We start from the raw sequence: 13,343 nt of genomic DNA, 5'->3' as shown, positions 1-13,343 counted from the left end.
TAACCAGTGGAACCACTTGCCTCCAGAAGTTGTAAATGCTCCAACACTGGAAATTTTTAAGAAGAGGTTGGATAACCATTTGTCTGAAGTGGTGTAGGGTTTCCTGTCTAAGCAGGGGGTTGGACTAGAAGATCTCCAAGGTCCCTTCCAACTCTGTTATTCTATTCTGTATCAATCTGGGTGTCGAAACTACAGACAAATCTAAATGCACATCCATGTCACTCCAACCCCCATGGTTCCCTGCTTCACCAACTGTACGAGGGTAATTCAGCCAGTGCCAAAATTACAGGCGGTCCTCAACTTACAACAGTTCATTTAGTGACCGAAGTTGCAACAGCACTGAAAAAAGGTCACTTGTGACCGTTCCTCACACTTATAACATCCCCACAGTCAAAAAGTGTTCAAAAATTCGGACGCTTGGAAACTGACTCGTATTTATGACGGTCGCAGTGTCCCAGGGTCACGTGATCCCCTTTTGCGATCCCCTTCTGACAAGGAAAGCCATGGAGAAGAAACCAGATTCACTTAACGACCGCGTGACTCACTTAATGACCGCAATTGAGGCAAAACACACCTGACAAATCTCTTGCTGAGCAACAGAAATTTTGAGCTCAATTGTGTTTGTTTTTTTTATTTGAATTTATATCCCGCCCTTCTCCGAAGACTCAGGGCGGCTTACATTGTGTAAGGCAATTGTGTGGTTGTAAATCGAAGATTAGCTGTAAATGCACAGGTATTTCTCACACACACAAACACACACACACACACACACAACAACAACTATAGGAGAACTCAGAGGATAATTCCGCCGGTGCACAAATTACAACACCAGGCAACCAGAATCCACACACCAACACGTGTGCAAAAGACACACAACCGATTCCAAGCTCCGAGCACGGTGGGTGTGTTGTTGTGACCCCATTGAACAAGCTTTGTTACGGGGAAATGTGTCGATTAAGGCTTGAAAGCAAAACCAAAAAAAAAGAAAAAAGAAGAAGAAGAATTAATTACGGCACAATTGGGCTTCTAACCAGCCACCCCCTGCGTTTTCCCCTTATAAAACCCCCGAAAAAATGGAAACAAGTGGGGCTTAAAGGCATGTGCTGTTTAAAGACGGATGAACTAAGCTGGCTGCGCGCTCCAGGGGTTTCACAAATACCCCATTCAGACACAGCGGGGCGCGAACAAGAGTGCCTGTGATGGCAGGAGCAGAAACAAATGCAGCATATGGAACTGTCATGTACGGGAGAGAGGAAAACAAGTCTTGACTTTCCCTTCAGGGAGGATCTGAGCGTTCGTCGGCAGGAGGGGAATTCTGCTCTAAGCCGATTCCTTCATTCCCACGTGGCAGGAATTTTTATCGGAGAGGGTCACAGCAGGGCTGTGTTTTTGAAACTCAGTAAATTTAAGAGGGGTGGACTCCAACTCCCAGAATTCCCCAGCCAGCCTGCTTTAAAATGGGTGGACTTCCACTCCCAGAATTCCCCAGCCTGCATGCTTTAAAAGGGGTGGACTTCCACTCCCAGAATTCCCCAGCCAGTATGCATTAAGATGGGTGGACTTCCACTCCCAGAATTCCCCAGCCAGTCTGCTTTAAAATGGGTGGACTTCCACTCCCAGAATCCCCCAGCCAGTCTGCTTTAAAATGGGTGGACTTCCACTCCCAGAATTCCCCAGCCAGCCTGCTTTAAAATGGGTGGACTTCCACTCCCAGAATTCCCCAGCCAGCCTGCTTTAAAATGGGTGGACTTCCACTCCCAGAATTCCCCAGCCAGCCATGCTTTAAGAAGGGAGGACTTCAACTCCCAGAATTCCCCAGCCAGCCTGCTTTAAAATGGGTGGACTTCCACTCCCAGAATTCCCCAGCCAGCCTGTTTTAAAATGGGTGGACTTCCACTCCCAGAATTCCCCAGCCAGCCTGCTTTAAAATGGGTGGACTTCCACTCCCAGAATTCCCCAGCCTGCATGCTTTAAAAGGGGTGGACTTCCACTCCCAGAATTCCCCAGCCAGCATGCTTTAAAATGGGTGGACTTCCACTCCCAGAATTCCCCAGCCAGCATGCTTTAAAAGGGGTGGACTTCCACTCCCAGAATTCCCCAGCCAGCATGCTTTAAGAGGGCTGGACTTCCACTCCCAGAATTCCCCAGCCTGCATGCTTTAAAATGGGTGGACTTCCACTCCCAGAATTCCCCAGCCAGCATGCTTTAAGAGGGGTGGACTTCCACTCCCAGAATTCCCCAGCCAGTCTGCTTTAAAATGGGTGGACTTCCACTCCCAGAATTACCCAGCCTGCATGCTTTAAAAGGGGTGGACTTCCACTCCCAGAATTCCCCAGCCAGCATGCTTTAAAATGGGTGGACTTCCACTCCCAGAATTCCCCAGCCAGCATGCTTTAAAAGGGGTGGACTTCCACTCCCAGAATTCCCCAGCCAGCATGCTTTAAGAGGGCTGGACTTCCACTCCCAGAATTCCCCAGCCTGCATGCTTTAAAATGGGTGGACTTCCACTCCCAGAATTCCCCAGCCAGCATGCTTTAAGAGGGGTGGACTTCCACTCCCAGAATCCCCCAGCCAGCCTGCTTTAAGAGGGGTGGACTTCCACTCCCAGAATCCCCCAGCCAGCATGCTTTAAGAGGGGTGGACTTCCACTCCCAGAATCCCCCAGCCAGCATGCTTTAAGAGGGGTGAACTTCCACTCCCAGAATTCCCCAGCCAGCATGCTTTAAAAGGGGTGGACTTCCACTCCCAGAATTCCCCAGCCTGCATGCTCTAAAATGGGTGGACTTCCACTCCCAGAATTCCCCAGCCAGTATGCATTAAGATGGGTGGACTTCCACTCCCAGAATTCCCCAGCCAGCATGCTTTAAGAGGGGTGGACTTCCACTCCCAGAATTCCCCAGCCTGCATGCTTTAAGATGGGTCGAATTCCATTCCCAGAATTCCCTAGCCAGCATGCTTTAAGATAGGTGGACTTCCAGAATTCCCCAGCCAGCATGCTTTAAAATGGGTGGACTTCAACTCTGTCAAGACCTTCTGACAAAGTCAATGGGAAAGTCATATTCACTTAACAACCGTGTTACTGATTTAACAACTGTAGTGGTTCACTGAACAACTCTGTGGCGAGAAAGGTCATAAAATAGGGCAGAACTCACTTAACAACTGCTTCGCTTAGCAACGGAAATTTTGGAGTCAATTGTGGCCGCAAGGCGAGGGCTACAGTACTGCTTGTTAGCAGAAAGCAGTGGAAATTCTATAACGGAATTCATGAAATTGGCAGGACTGACCTCAGTCCTCATTTAAACAGCACAGGACCGACACAAATCTTTTTAAAAATGTACCGTTGTTAAGTGAATCACAGCGTTGTTAAGTCAGTCCAGCTTCCCTAACTGGCTTTCGTTTGTCTGACGCCGGCTGGGAAAGTCGCATATGGCAGTGTCCAATGAGATTGGCGTCTTGCCTACAATGTGGGTGACAAGCCCCAAATTTTGATTAGGTGATCATGCGGATGCTACGACGGTTGTAAGTGCGAGGCCTGGTTGCAAGACTCCTTTTTTTTTCCTTGTGCAACATCTGTAATTTTGAACGGTCGCTCAACGAACGGTCGTAAATCGAGGACTACCTGTCGTATCTGGCAGGGGAAAAGTAGTGTGACCAGAGCAGAGCCGCAAGGGACCCTTGAGGTCTTCTAGTCCAACCCCTTTCTCAAGCAGGAGAAAAGTCTACCGTTTGAGACGAATAGCTGTCCAGTCTCTTCTGAAAAAACCTCCAGGGATGAAGCACCTGCAACATCTGGTGGCCAGCTGTTCCACTGGTTAATTGTCCTCACTGTTTTGGTTTTTTTTAATTTTCATTTATATCCCGCCCTTCTCCGAAGACTCAGGGCGGCTTACACTGTGTCAAGCAATAGTCTTCATCCATTTGTATATTATATACAAAGTCAACTTTTATTGCCCCCAACAATCTGGGTCCTCATTTTACCTACCTTATAAAGGATGGAAGGGCTGAGTCAAACCTTGGGCCTGGTGGGACTTGAACCTGCAGTAATTGCAAGCAGCTGCTGTTAATAATAGGCTGTCTTAGCAGTCTGAGCCACCAGAGGCCCAAAGTTGGGAAGTTTCTCCTCAGTTCCATGTCTCCTTGATTCCTTTCCATCCATTGTTTCTTTTCCTGCTTTCAAGTGCTTTGGAGAACGGGTTGACCCCCCTCCCCTCTTCTTTGGGGCAGCCCCTCAAATACTGGAAGATTGCTATCATGTCCCCCCCACCCCGCAAGTCCTTCTTTTCTCTAGACCAGGGGTCTCCAACCTAGGTCCCTTTAAGACTTATGGACTTCAACTCCCAGAGTCCCTCAGCCAGCAAAGCTGACTGAGGAACTCTGGGAATTGAAGTCCACAAGTCTTAAAGGGACCAAGGTTGGAGACCCCTGCTCTAGACCAGGGGTCAGCAACCTGCAGCTCTGGAGATGCATGTGGCTCGTTCCCCCCTCTGCTGCGGCTCCCTGTCACTCAAAATACGCATCACAACCACCAATGCGCGACACCCACCGACACACAATTTATTGAGTTTTTCAACCCCCGGTAGGCCAACCGTGGATAAATCCAAGAAAAGAAAAGTTTCAGAAGGAAACAGAACGTTTAATTTAATTTAATTTAATTTAGTTTAATTTAATGAGGACCCAGATTGTTGGGGGCAATAAGTTGACTTTGTATATAATATACAAATGGATGAAGACTATTGCTTGACATAGTGTAAGCCGCCCTGAGTCTTCGGAGAAGGTCGGGATATAAATGCAAATAAATAAAAAAAATTGACTATACATGCTCGTTTTGTGGCCGCTCAAGAAATAGTCAGGCCCGGGAAGGGTTTTGTGGCTCCCGGTGTTTTCTTTTCTATGGGAAACGGGTCCAAATGGCTCTTTGAGTGTTTAAGGTTGCAGACCTCTGCTCTAAATTGACTGAACCCAAATCTTGCAACCGTTCTTCATACATTTTTAGTCTCCAGGCCTTTAATCCTCTTAGTTGCTCTTCTTTGCCCTTTTTTTTGTCATCCCCAAAGTCTCAAAATCTTTTTTTTTTTTTGGTAATGCGGTGACCAAAACCAGATGCAGGATTCCAGGCGTGGCCTTACCGAGGCTTTATATAAAGCGGCGCTAATAGCTGGCGTGATTTGGATTCTGTGCCTCCGTTTATTTATACCTTCTGTAGGTTGGGACACGAAGCAAATCACCGCTTTTAAAACAGGAACTGCGGGAGGAAGTTTGAACTGTGGGCCAGAGACGAGCAGAAGAGGGCACAGCACAAAATAATGACAGGCTACGGGGCAGGGGGTCTCCAACCTTGGCCACTTTAAGACTTGTGGACTTTAACTCCCAGAATTCCTTAGCCAGCTTTGCTGGCTGAGGGATTCTGGGAGTTGAAGTCCACAAGTCTTACAAGTGGCCAAGGTTGGAGACTCCTGGGCTATGGCACATTCGGTTGATCCGGTGTGGAGCACGTAAAACACATTTTCGTTCGTTGGGCACGTGGCTAATCAACCCCTCGGGAGTTAAAAGAGGACAGACTTCCTACAAGTCCATTTCTTAAGGTGGCAAGAATCTTAAATTCAGCCTCCTCATGTTTTGGACATCAACCATCCCCACAGATGTCTCTCTTTTGCAATCGTGAGGACTAGAAACTTCATCAGACTTGAGTACTTTTACAAAAAAACAAACAAAAAAAAACTACGCGTTCACCACCCGCTGGTGTCTATTTGCAACGAGGACTAGAAACTTCCTTGGATTTAAGTACTTTTACAGAAAATTACACTTCCACCACAAAACTGTGCCGTAAGTATCTCTTTGCAATCAAAAGAGCTAGAAACTTAATCAGACTTTTAAGTCTTTTTATAGAAAACTACACTTCCACCAGGAGATTGTCTCCGCAAGTATCTTTTTTGCAATCATGAGGATTAGAAACTTCCTCAGACTTAAGTACATTTATATAAAACTACACTTTCACATTCTCCCCATAAGTATCTCTTGGCAATGAGGACTAGAAACTTCACCAGACATAAGAACTTTTACAGAAAACTACATTCCCACCAGGAAATTGTCCCTACAGGTATCTCTTTGCAATCACGAGGACTAGAAACTTCCACAGACTTACCATAAGTACCTTTATAAAAAATTACACTTCCACATTGTCTCCATAAGTATCTCTTGGCAATGAGGACTAGAAACTTCACCAGACATAAGAACTTTTACAGAAAACTACATTCCCACCAGGAAATTGTCCCTATAGATATCTCTTTGCAACCACGAGGACTAGAAACTTCGCCAAACTTAAGTACTTTTACAGAAGACTACACTTCCACTAAGAACTGGTCCCCGGATGTATCTTTTTGTCCCCGGAAGTTTCTCTTTACAATCATGAGGGCTATAAACTTCACCAAACGTAGCTACTTTTACAGAAGGCTTTGCTTCCACTAAGAACTGGTCCCCAGAAGTATCTCTTTGCAATCATGAGGAATTGTATCACAAGCTTTCTAACAAACAGGAAGCAGCAGGTGAAGCTAAGCAAGATCACATCAAATACCTGTACAATTAGCACAGGGGCACCCCAAGGCTGTGTGCTCTCCCCACTTCTCTTCTCTCTGTATACCAATGACTGCATCTCCAACGATCCATCTGTTAAGCTACTGAAGTTCGCAGATGACACAACAGTGATTGGTCTCATTCGAGACAATGACGAATCCGCATATAGACGAGAGGTCGAACGACTAGCCTTGTGGTGCAACCAAAACAATCTGGAACTGAACACACTCAAAACCGTAGAAATGGTGGTAGACTTTAGGAGAAACCCTTCCATACTTCCACCTCTCACAATACTTGACAACACAGTATCAACAGTAGAAACCTTCAAATTTCTGGGTTCTATCATATCGCAAGATCTCAAATGGACAGCTAACATCAAAAACATCATTAAAAAAGGACAACAAAGAATGTTCTTTCTGCGCCAACTCAGTAAGCTCAAACTGCCCAAGGAGCTGCTGATCCAATTCTACAGAGGAATTATTGAGTCTGTCATTTGCACCTCTATAACTGTCTGGTTCGGTTCTGCAACCCAACAAGAAAAACACAGACTTCAGAGGATAATTAGAACTGCAGAAAAAATAATTGCTACCAACCTGCCTTCCATTGAGGACCTGTATACTGCACGAATCAAGAAGAGGGCCGTGAAAATATTTACAGACCCCTCGCATCCTGGACATAAACTGTTTCAACTCCTACCCTCAAAACGACGCTATAGAGCACTGCACACCAGAACAACTAGACACAAGAACAGTTTTTTCCCGAAGGCCATCACTCTGCTAAACAAATAATTCCCTCAACAATGTCAAACTATTTACTGAATCTGCACTACTATTAATCTTCTCATAGTTCCCATCACCAATCTCTTTCCACTTATGACTGTATGACTGTAACTTGTTGCTGGCAATCCTTATGATTTATATTGATATACTGACCATCAATTGTGTTGTAAATGTTGTACCTTGATGAACGTATCTTTTCTTTTATGTACACTGAGAGCATATGCACCAAGACAAATTCCTTGTGTGTCCAATCACACTTGGCCAATAAAAAATTCTATTCTATTCTATTCTATTCTATTCTGAATGTATCTTTTCTTTTATGTACACTGAGCGCGTATACACCAAGACAAATTCCTTGTGTGTCCAATCACACTTGGCCAATAAAAAATTCTATTCTATTCTATTCTATTCTATTCTAGAAACTTCATGAGGCCTTTTTTGTTGACAAAAGAGAAACTAAACGACAGCAAAACTCCGATTTCTTGGGGGGTGGGGGATGTTGGCATTCAGAGGGGGTTGGTGGGCGGTTTGCATACCTACAAAAAGGACAAGACAAGGACCCTCGTTGAGCTGGACAGCGTTGGAGTCGGTCAGCTCTAAGACAGGCTTGGGGTACCAGGGGAACTCCTGGCATTCAATGTCATTCAGGACCTCGACTCGGCCCTGTCGAGTGATGACGTCTCCCTTAGTGTCCAGGATGATAAGAGTCGGGATACCTGCGATCGGACAAAATGAAAAACAAACAAAAGATAAAGAGAAGGTTTAAGGAGGAAGAGAAAGTAACCACGTTGTGTCATCTTATGTGCTATATTTCACATCGCCCGGTACTTGAAGTCAAACGTTGTGCTAAAGTCAAGATATACTATGTCTACACAGCATTCCCACAATCTATTAAGAAAATTATTCGATTCACAAAAGCAATACAATTAGTCAGATACATTTTTGATCCTGACAGATTTGGGCCCATTATTAATCTGAGATCAATAAAGTTCTGTTCCTAAATTTTGATGGAATCAAAGTTTTTTAAATTTTCCAAATTATGGGGTAATGATCATTTACAGGTAAAAAACTCTTTTTGCTTCAAGAAATCATAAAGATCCAACAATCTTAAAACATGCTGGCTGGGGAATTCTGTGAGTGGAAGTCCACCCCTCTTAAAGCATGCTGGCTGGGGGATTCTGGGAGTGGAAGTCCATGCCTCTTAAAGCAGGCTGGCTGGGGAATTCTGGGAGCAGAAGTCCCCCTATCTTAAAGCAGGCTGGCTGGGGAATTCTGGGAGTGGAAGTCCCCCCATCTTAAAGAAGGCTGGCTGGGGAATTCTGGGAGCTGAAGTCCCCCCATCTTAAAGCAGGCTGGCTGGGGAATTCTGGGAGTGGAAGTCCACCCCTCTTAAAACAGGCTGGCTGGGGAATTCTGGGAGCTGAAGTCCCCCCATCTTAAAGCAGGCTGGCTGGGGAATTCTGGGAGTGGAAGTCCCCCCATCTTAAAGCAGGCTGGCTGGGGAATTCTGGGAGTGCAAGTCCACCCCTCTTAAAACAGGCTGGCTGGGGAATTCTGGGAGCTGAAGTCCCCCCATCTTAAAGCAGGCTGGCTGGGGAATTCTGGGAGTGCAAGTCCACCCCTCTTAAAGCAGACTCCGTGCATCGAAGTCCAAATATCTTAAAGTTGCTGATAAACATTGGTTCACTGTACAGGTAGTCCTTGACTTAGGACCCCAATGGAGCCCAAAATTCCTGTTGCTAAGCAAGACATTCATTAAGTGAGTTTGGCCCCATTTTGCAACCTTTCTTACCACAGTTAGTTACGTGAATCACTGCAGGGGATCACATGACCCTGGGATACTGCAACTGTCATAAATACGAGTCAGTTCTCAAGCGGCTGAATTTTGATCACATGACTATGGGATGCTGAAACGGTCGTAAGTTTTAAAAATGGTTATGTCACTTTTTTCAGCGACGTTGAAAAAATGGACTTGTTGTAAGAATCTGTGTGTATTTGTGGACTAACTAACCAAAGCCTCTTGGGAGAAGAAGTTGATTTGAGCCTCTTCTGCCTTACTCCGCCCACTGCACTTCAGGACCCAAACCCGTCTGTGCAATTAGCAGCTGGGATTTTCCTTGTGCAACGGGCGTGCAACGAAGGGCAGAGGGTGTCCACTGTCCATTGCAATAACTCAAATTTGCTGGACTCAAGACGGCATGTACGATTCTCAGAGAAAAGGATGCAGGAGGGAGGAAGGGAGGAGAGAGAAGGGTGGAAGGGAGGGAGGAAAGAGAGAGGGAGGGAGGGAGGAAGGAGGAAGAAGGAAAGGAGGAGGAAAGAAGGGAGGAAGGAAGGAGGAGGAAGGAAGGAAGGAGGGAGGAGGAAGAGAGGAAGGAAGGAAGGAAGAGGAAGGGAGGGAAGAAGGAAGGAAGGAAGAAAAAGGAAAGGAGGAGGAGGAAGGAAGGAAGGACGAAGAGGGAAGGAGGGAGGAGGAGGGAAGAAGGAAGGAAGAAGGAAAGGAGGAAGGAAGTGGAAGGAAGGAGAAGGAAGGGAGGGAAGAAGGAAGGAAGAAGGAAAGGAGGAAGGAAGTGGAAGGAAGGAGGAGGAAGGGAGGGAAGAAGGAAGGAAGAAGGAAAGGAGGAAGGAAGTGGAAGGAAGGAGGAGGAAGGGAGGGAAGAAGGAAGGAAGAAGGAAAGGAGGAAGGAAGTGGAAGGAAGGAGGAGGAAGGGAGGGAAGAAGGAAGGAAGAAGGAAAGGAGGAAGGAAGTGGAAGGAAGGAGGAGGAAGGGAGGGAAGAAGGAAGGAAGAAGGAAACGAGGAAGGAAGTGGAAGGAAGGAGGAGGAAGGGAGGGAAGAATGAAGGAAGGAGGAAGAAGGGCGGGAAGAAGGAAGGAAGAAAGTGGAAGGGAGGAGAAGGAAGGAAGGAAGAAGAAGGAAGGAAGGAGTAGGAAGGAAAGAGGAGGGAGGGAAGAAGGAAGGAAGGAAGTGGAAGGAAAGAGGGAGGGAGGGAGGACGGAAGGAGGAAGAAGGAAGGAAGGAGGGAGGGAGGGAGGAAACCTGCAAAAGGCTGGGGTTTTTTGTTTTTTGTTTCCCAGATTTTAAGATGGGTTGGGAAAAGTGCCTCAAAGGAAGTCGCAGCCTTTCTATTTTAGCCCTTCAGGATCTTTTGAGACTCTTCGCTGTCCTTTTTCTCTTGCTGTCAAATCCACAAATTGCCGGAGAGAAACCGGATCCAGGTTAGGCGGCAGCCACCTGTTCTTCAGCTGTTCTGGAATCGGATTTCCTGCCGGATGCGGCCACGGCCCTTCCCGCCCTCCCTCCCCTTCCTTCCTCCCTCCCTCTTCAGCAGGGACGGCAAAACCCGCAACCACAACAGGCTGTCCGACACCCCACACCCCCCCCCGCATAGACACACCCCGGGCCACTTGCGTGATGCCGCAGTTGAAAAGGCAAATGCGATTCTTGGTTGATTTAAGAGAACCCGGATTCCCCAGGAGGCAGGAAAACCTGGACCCTCTCCCCCACCCCCAATTCCCAAATGAGCTAAAATACAGCATTTCCCCCCCCAAAAAAAAACCCCGTTCCTTAGTAGAGACAGTTACGACAGTTCGCTGAGTGACCGTTCAAAGTTAAAACAGCACTTGGAAAAAAATGACTTAGAACCGTTATTCACACTTACGACCGTCGCAGGATTTCCTCCCCACGTTCATGGGATCAAAATTCGGGCGCTTGGGCAACGGACTCATACTTATGACGGCTGCGGTGTGTCCCGGGATCGTGCCATCCCCTTTTTGCGACCTTCTGGCAAGCCGAGCCCATGGGAAAGCCAGGTTCACTTAACAACTGTGTGACCAACTTAACGACTGCGGCGATTCACTTAACGACGGTGGCAAGAAAGGTCGTCAAATGGGGCGAAACTGACTTAACAAATGTTTCACTTAGCAACGGAAATGTTTTGGTTTCATTGTGGGCGTAAGTCGAGGACCAGCTGTACACTGCAGGGTGGTTGTGCGAATAACGCAATTTGACATTTTCAGGTTTTCTGGGGGCCTGGGAAGCATCCAAGCAGCGTGTTCCCCAACTGATGTTTAGTGTTCCCTCCGCAGGGTTGTTGTGACTGTTCTAATGGACAGCTAGTCCTCTACTTACGACCATAATTCAGCCGGGCAGTAACGGTCGCACGGCGAGTCATAGAAACATCGAAAATAGGTGGCAAGAAAAGACCTAGTATGCCATCAAGTCTACCTTTTGAGTTTTTGAGTTTGTTAATTTTTTTAATTTTTGACGAATGATGGAAGCGTTCCAGTTTAGTCTGCTGGGCCTCTGGTGGCTCAGCAGACTAAGACAGTCTGTTATTAACAGCAGCTGCTTGCAATTACTGCAGGTTCAAGCCCCACCAGGCCCAAGGTTGACTCAGCCTTCCATCCTTTATAAGGTAGGTAAAATGAGGACCCAGATTGTTGGGGGCAATAAAGTTGACTTTGTATATAATATACAAATGGATGAAGACTATTGCTTGACATAGTGTAAGCCGCCCTGAGTCTTCGGAGAAGGGCGGGATATAAATTCAAATTAAAAAAAAAAAATTATGACCTTTATATTTATATTACACTGTTATTTTTCATTTTAGTTAGGAAAGAAGCTAGAACAGATAAGCTGATCCAGAAAGACAGTGTGTGTGTTTATTTTGTGTGTTAGGGTTAGTGTTAAGTCAGTGGTGAAAGTAAAATTTGTCGCTAAAAATTTGTGGGCGTGGCTTTGTGGGCGTGGCTTGGGGGGTCATGTGACTGGGTGGGTGTGGCCAACTTTTGTTTTTTAACTTTTTTTAAAGCACTTTTTTACTACTGGCTCCACCAAATAGGTAGTAAAAAAATGCTTTAAAAAAGTAAAAGAAAAAAGGTTCCGACGATCACAGCTGTGTCGTGTGATCTTCAGAACCTTTTTTTTTTAAAAAAAAACTTTTTTAAAGCATTTTTTACTACCTATTCGCCGGAACTGGTAGTAAAAAAAATGCTTTAAAAAAGTTTTAAAAAAAGGTTACGACGATCGCGCGGCACAGCTGTGATCGTTGGAACCTTTTTCTTATCTCTTTAAAGTATATTTTACTATCAGTTCGGGCAAACCGGTAGTTTATTATCACTACCGGTTTGCCCGAACCGGAGCGAACTGGGAGCATTTCACCCCTGGGTTAAGTGGAAATGCCCCAAAGAAACCATCAGACCTGATAAAATCCAAAAAGGGGTTTACTTTCACGTACCTTGAATGCCATATAGCCGGTTGAGACGCGACCGCCGTCCTTCATCGGGGTAAGGGACCGATAACCAGGGCATCTCACTGAAATATTGTTTGAACGACTCCTCCGACCTGCAGGCGACACGGGAATCAGAATAACAGAGTTGGAAGGGACATTGGAGGTCTTCTAGTCCAACCCCCTGCTCAGGAAGGAGACCTTATTATACCATTTCAGATAAATGGTTGCCCAATCTCTTAAAAACTTCCAGTTTTGGAGCATTTACAATTTTTGAAGGCAAGTTGTTCCACTGATTAATTGTTCTAACTGTCAGGAAATTTCTCCTTAGTTCTAAGTTGCTTCTTTCCTTGATTAGTTTCCACCCATTGCTTCTTGTTCTACCTTCAGGTGCTTTGGAGAATAGTTTGACTCCCTCTTCTTTGTGGCAACCCCTGAGATATTGGGACACAGCTATCATGTCTCCCCTAGTCCTTCTTCTCCTTCTAGACATACCCAGTTCCCAGTTCCTGCAACCATTCTTCATATGTTTTAGCCTCCAGTCCCCTAATCATCTTTGTTGCTCTTCTCTGCACTCTTTCTAGAGTCTCAACATCTTTTTTACATCGTGGCGACCAAAACTGGATGCAATATTCCAAGTGTGGCCTTACCAAGGCATTATAAAGTGGCACTAACACTTCACGTGATCTTGATTCTATCCCTCTGTTTATGCAGCCCAGAACTGTGTTGGCTTTTTTGGCAGCTGCTGCACACGGCTGGCTCATA

General features: G+C 46.0%; 1 protein-coding gene across 1 annotated transcript in view; it reads right to left on the bottom strand.

Annotated features, from left to right (window-relative positions):
• NXN (nucleoredoxin) overlaps window positions 1-13,343 on the bottom strand; it is a 102,203-nt gene that overhangs the window by 20,048 nt on the left and 68,812 nt on the right. The window contains exons 5-6 of the mRNA XM_058164044.1: window positions 12,588-12,694; window positions 7,886-8,065 (exon numbers count right to left, since the gene is read on the bottom strand). Of these exons, the coding sequence (XP_058020027.1) occupies window positions 7,886-8,065; window positions 12,588-12,694 (287 nt within the window). The remainder of the gene's footprint in view (window positions 1-7,885; window positions 8,066-12,587; window positions 12,695-13,343) is intronic.

The sequence above is a fragment of the Ahaetulla prasina genome, chromosome 1, assembly GCF_028640845.1.
Source record: "Ahaetulla prasina isolate Xishuangbanna chromosome 1, ASM2864084v1, whole genome shotgun sequence".
NCBI classification, from domain to species: domain Eukaryota; kingdom Metazoa; phylum Chordata; class Lepidosauria; order Squamata; family Colubridae; genus Ahaetulla; species Ahaetulla prasina.
This window is presented reverse-complemented; position numbering and strand designations above follow the sequence as displayed.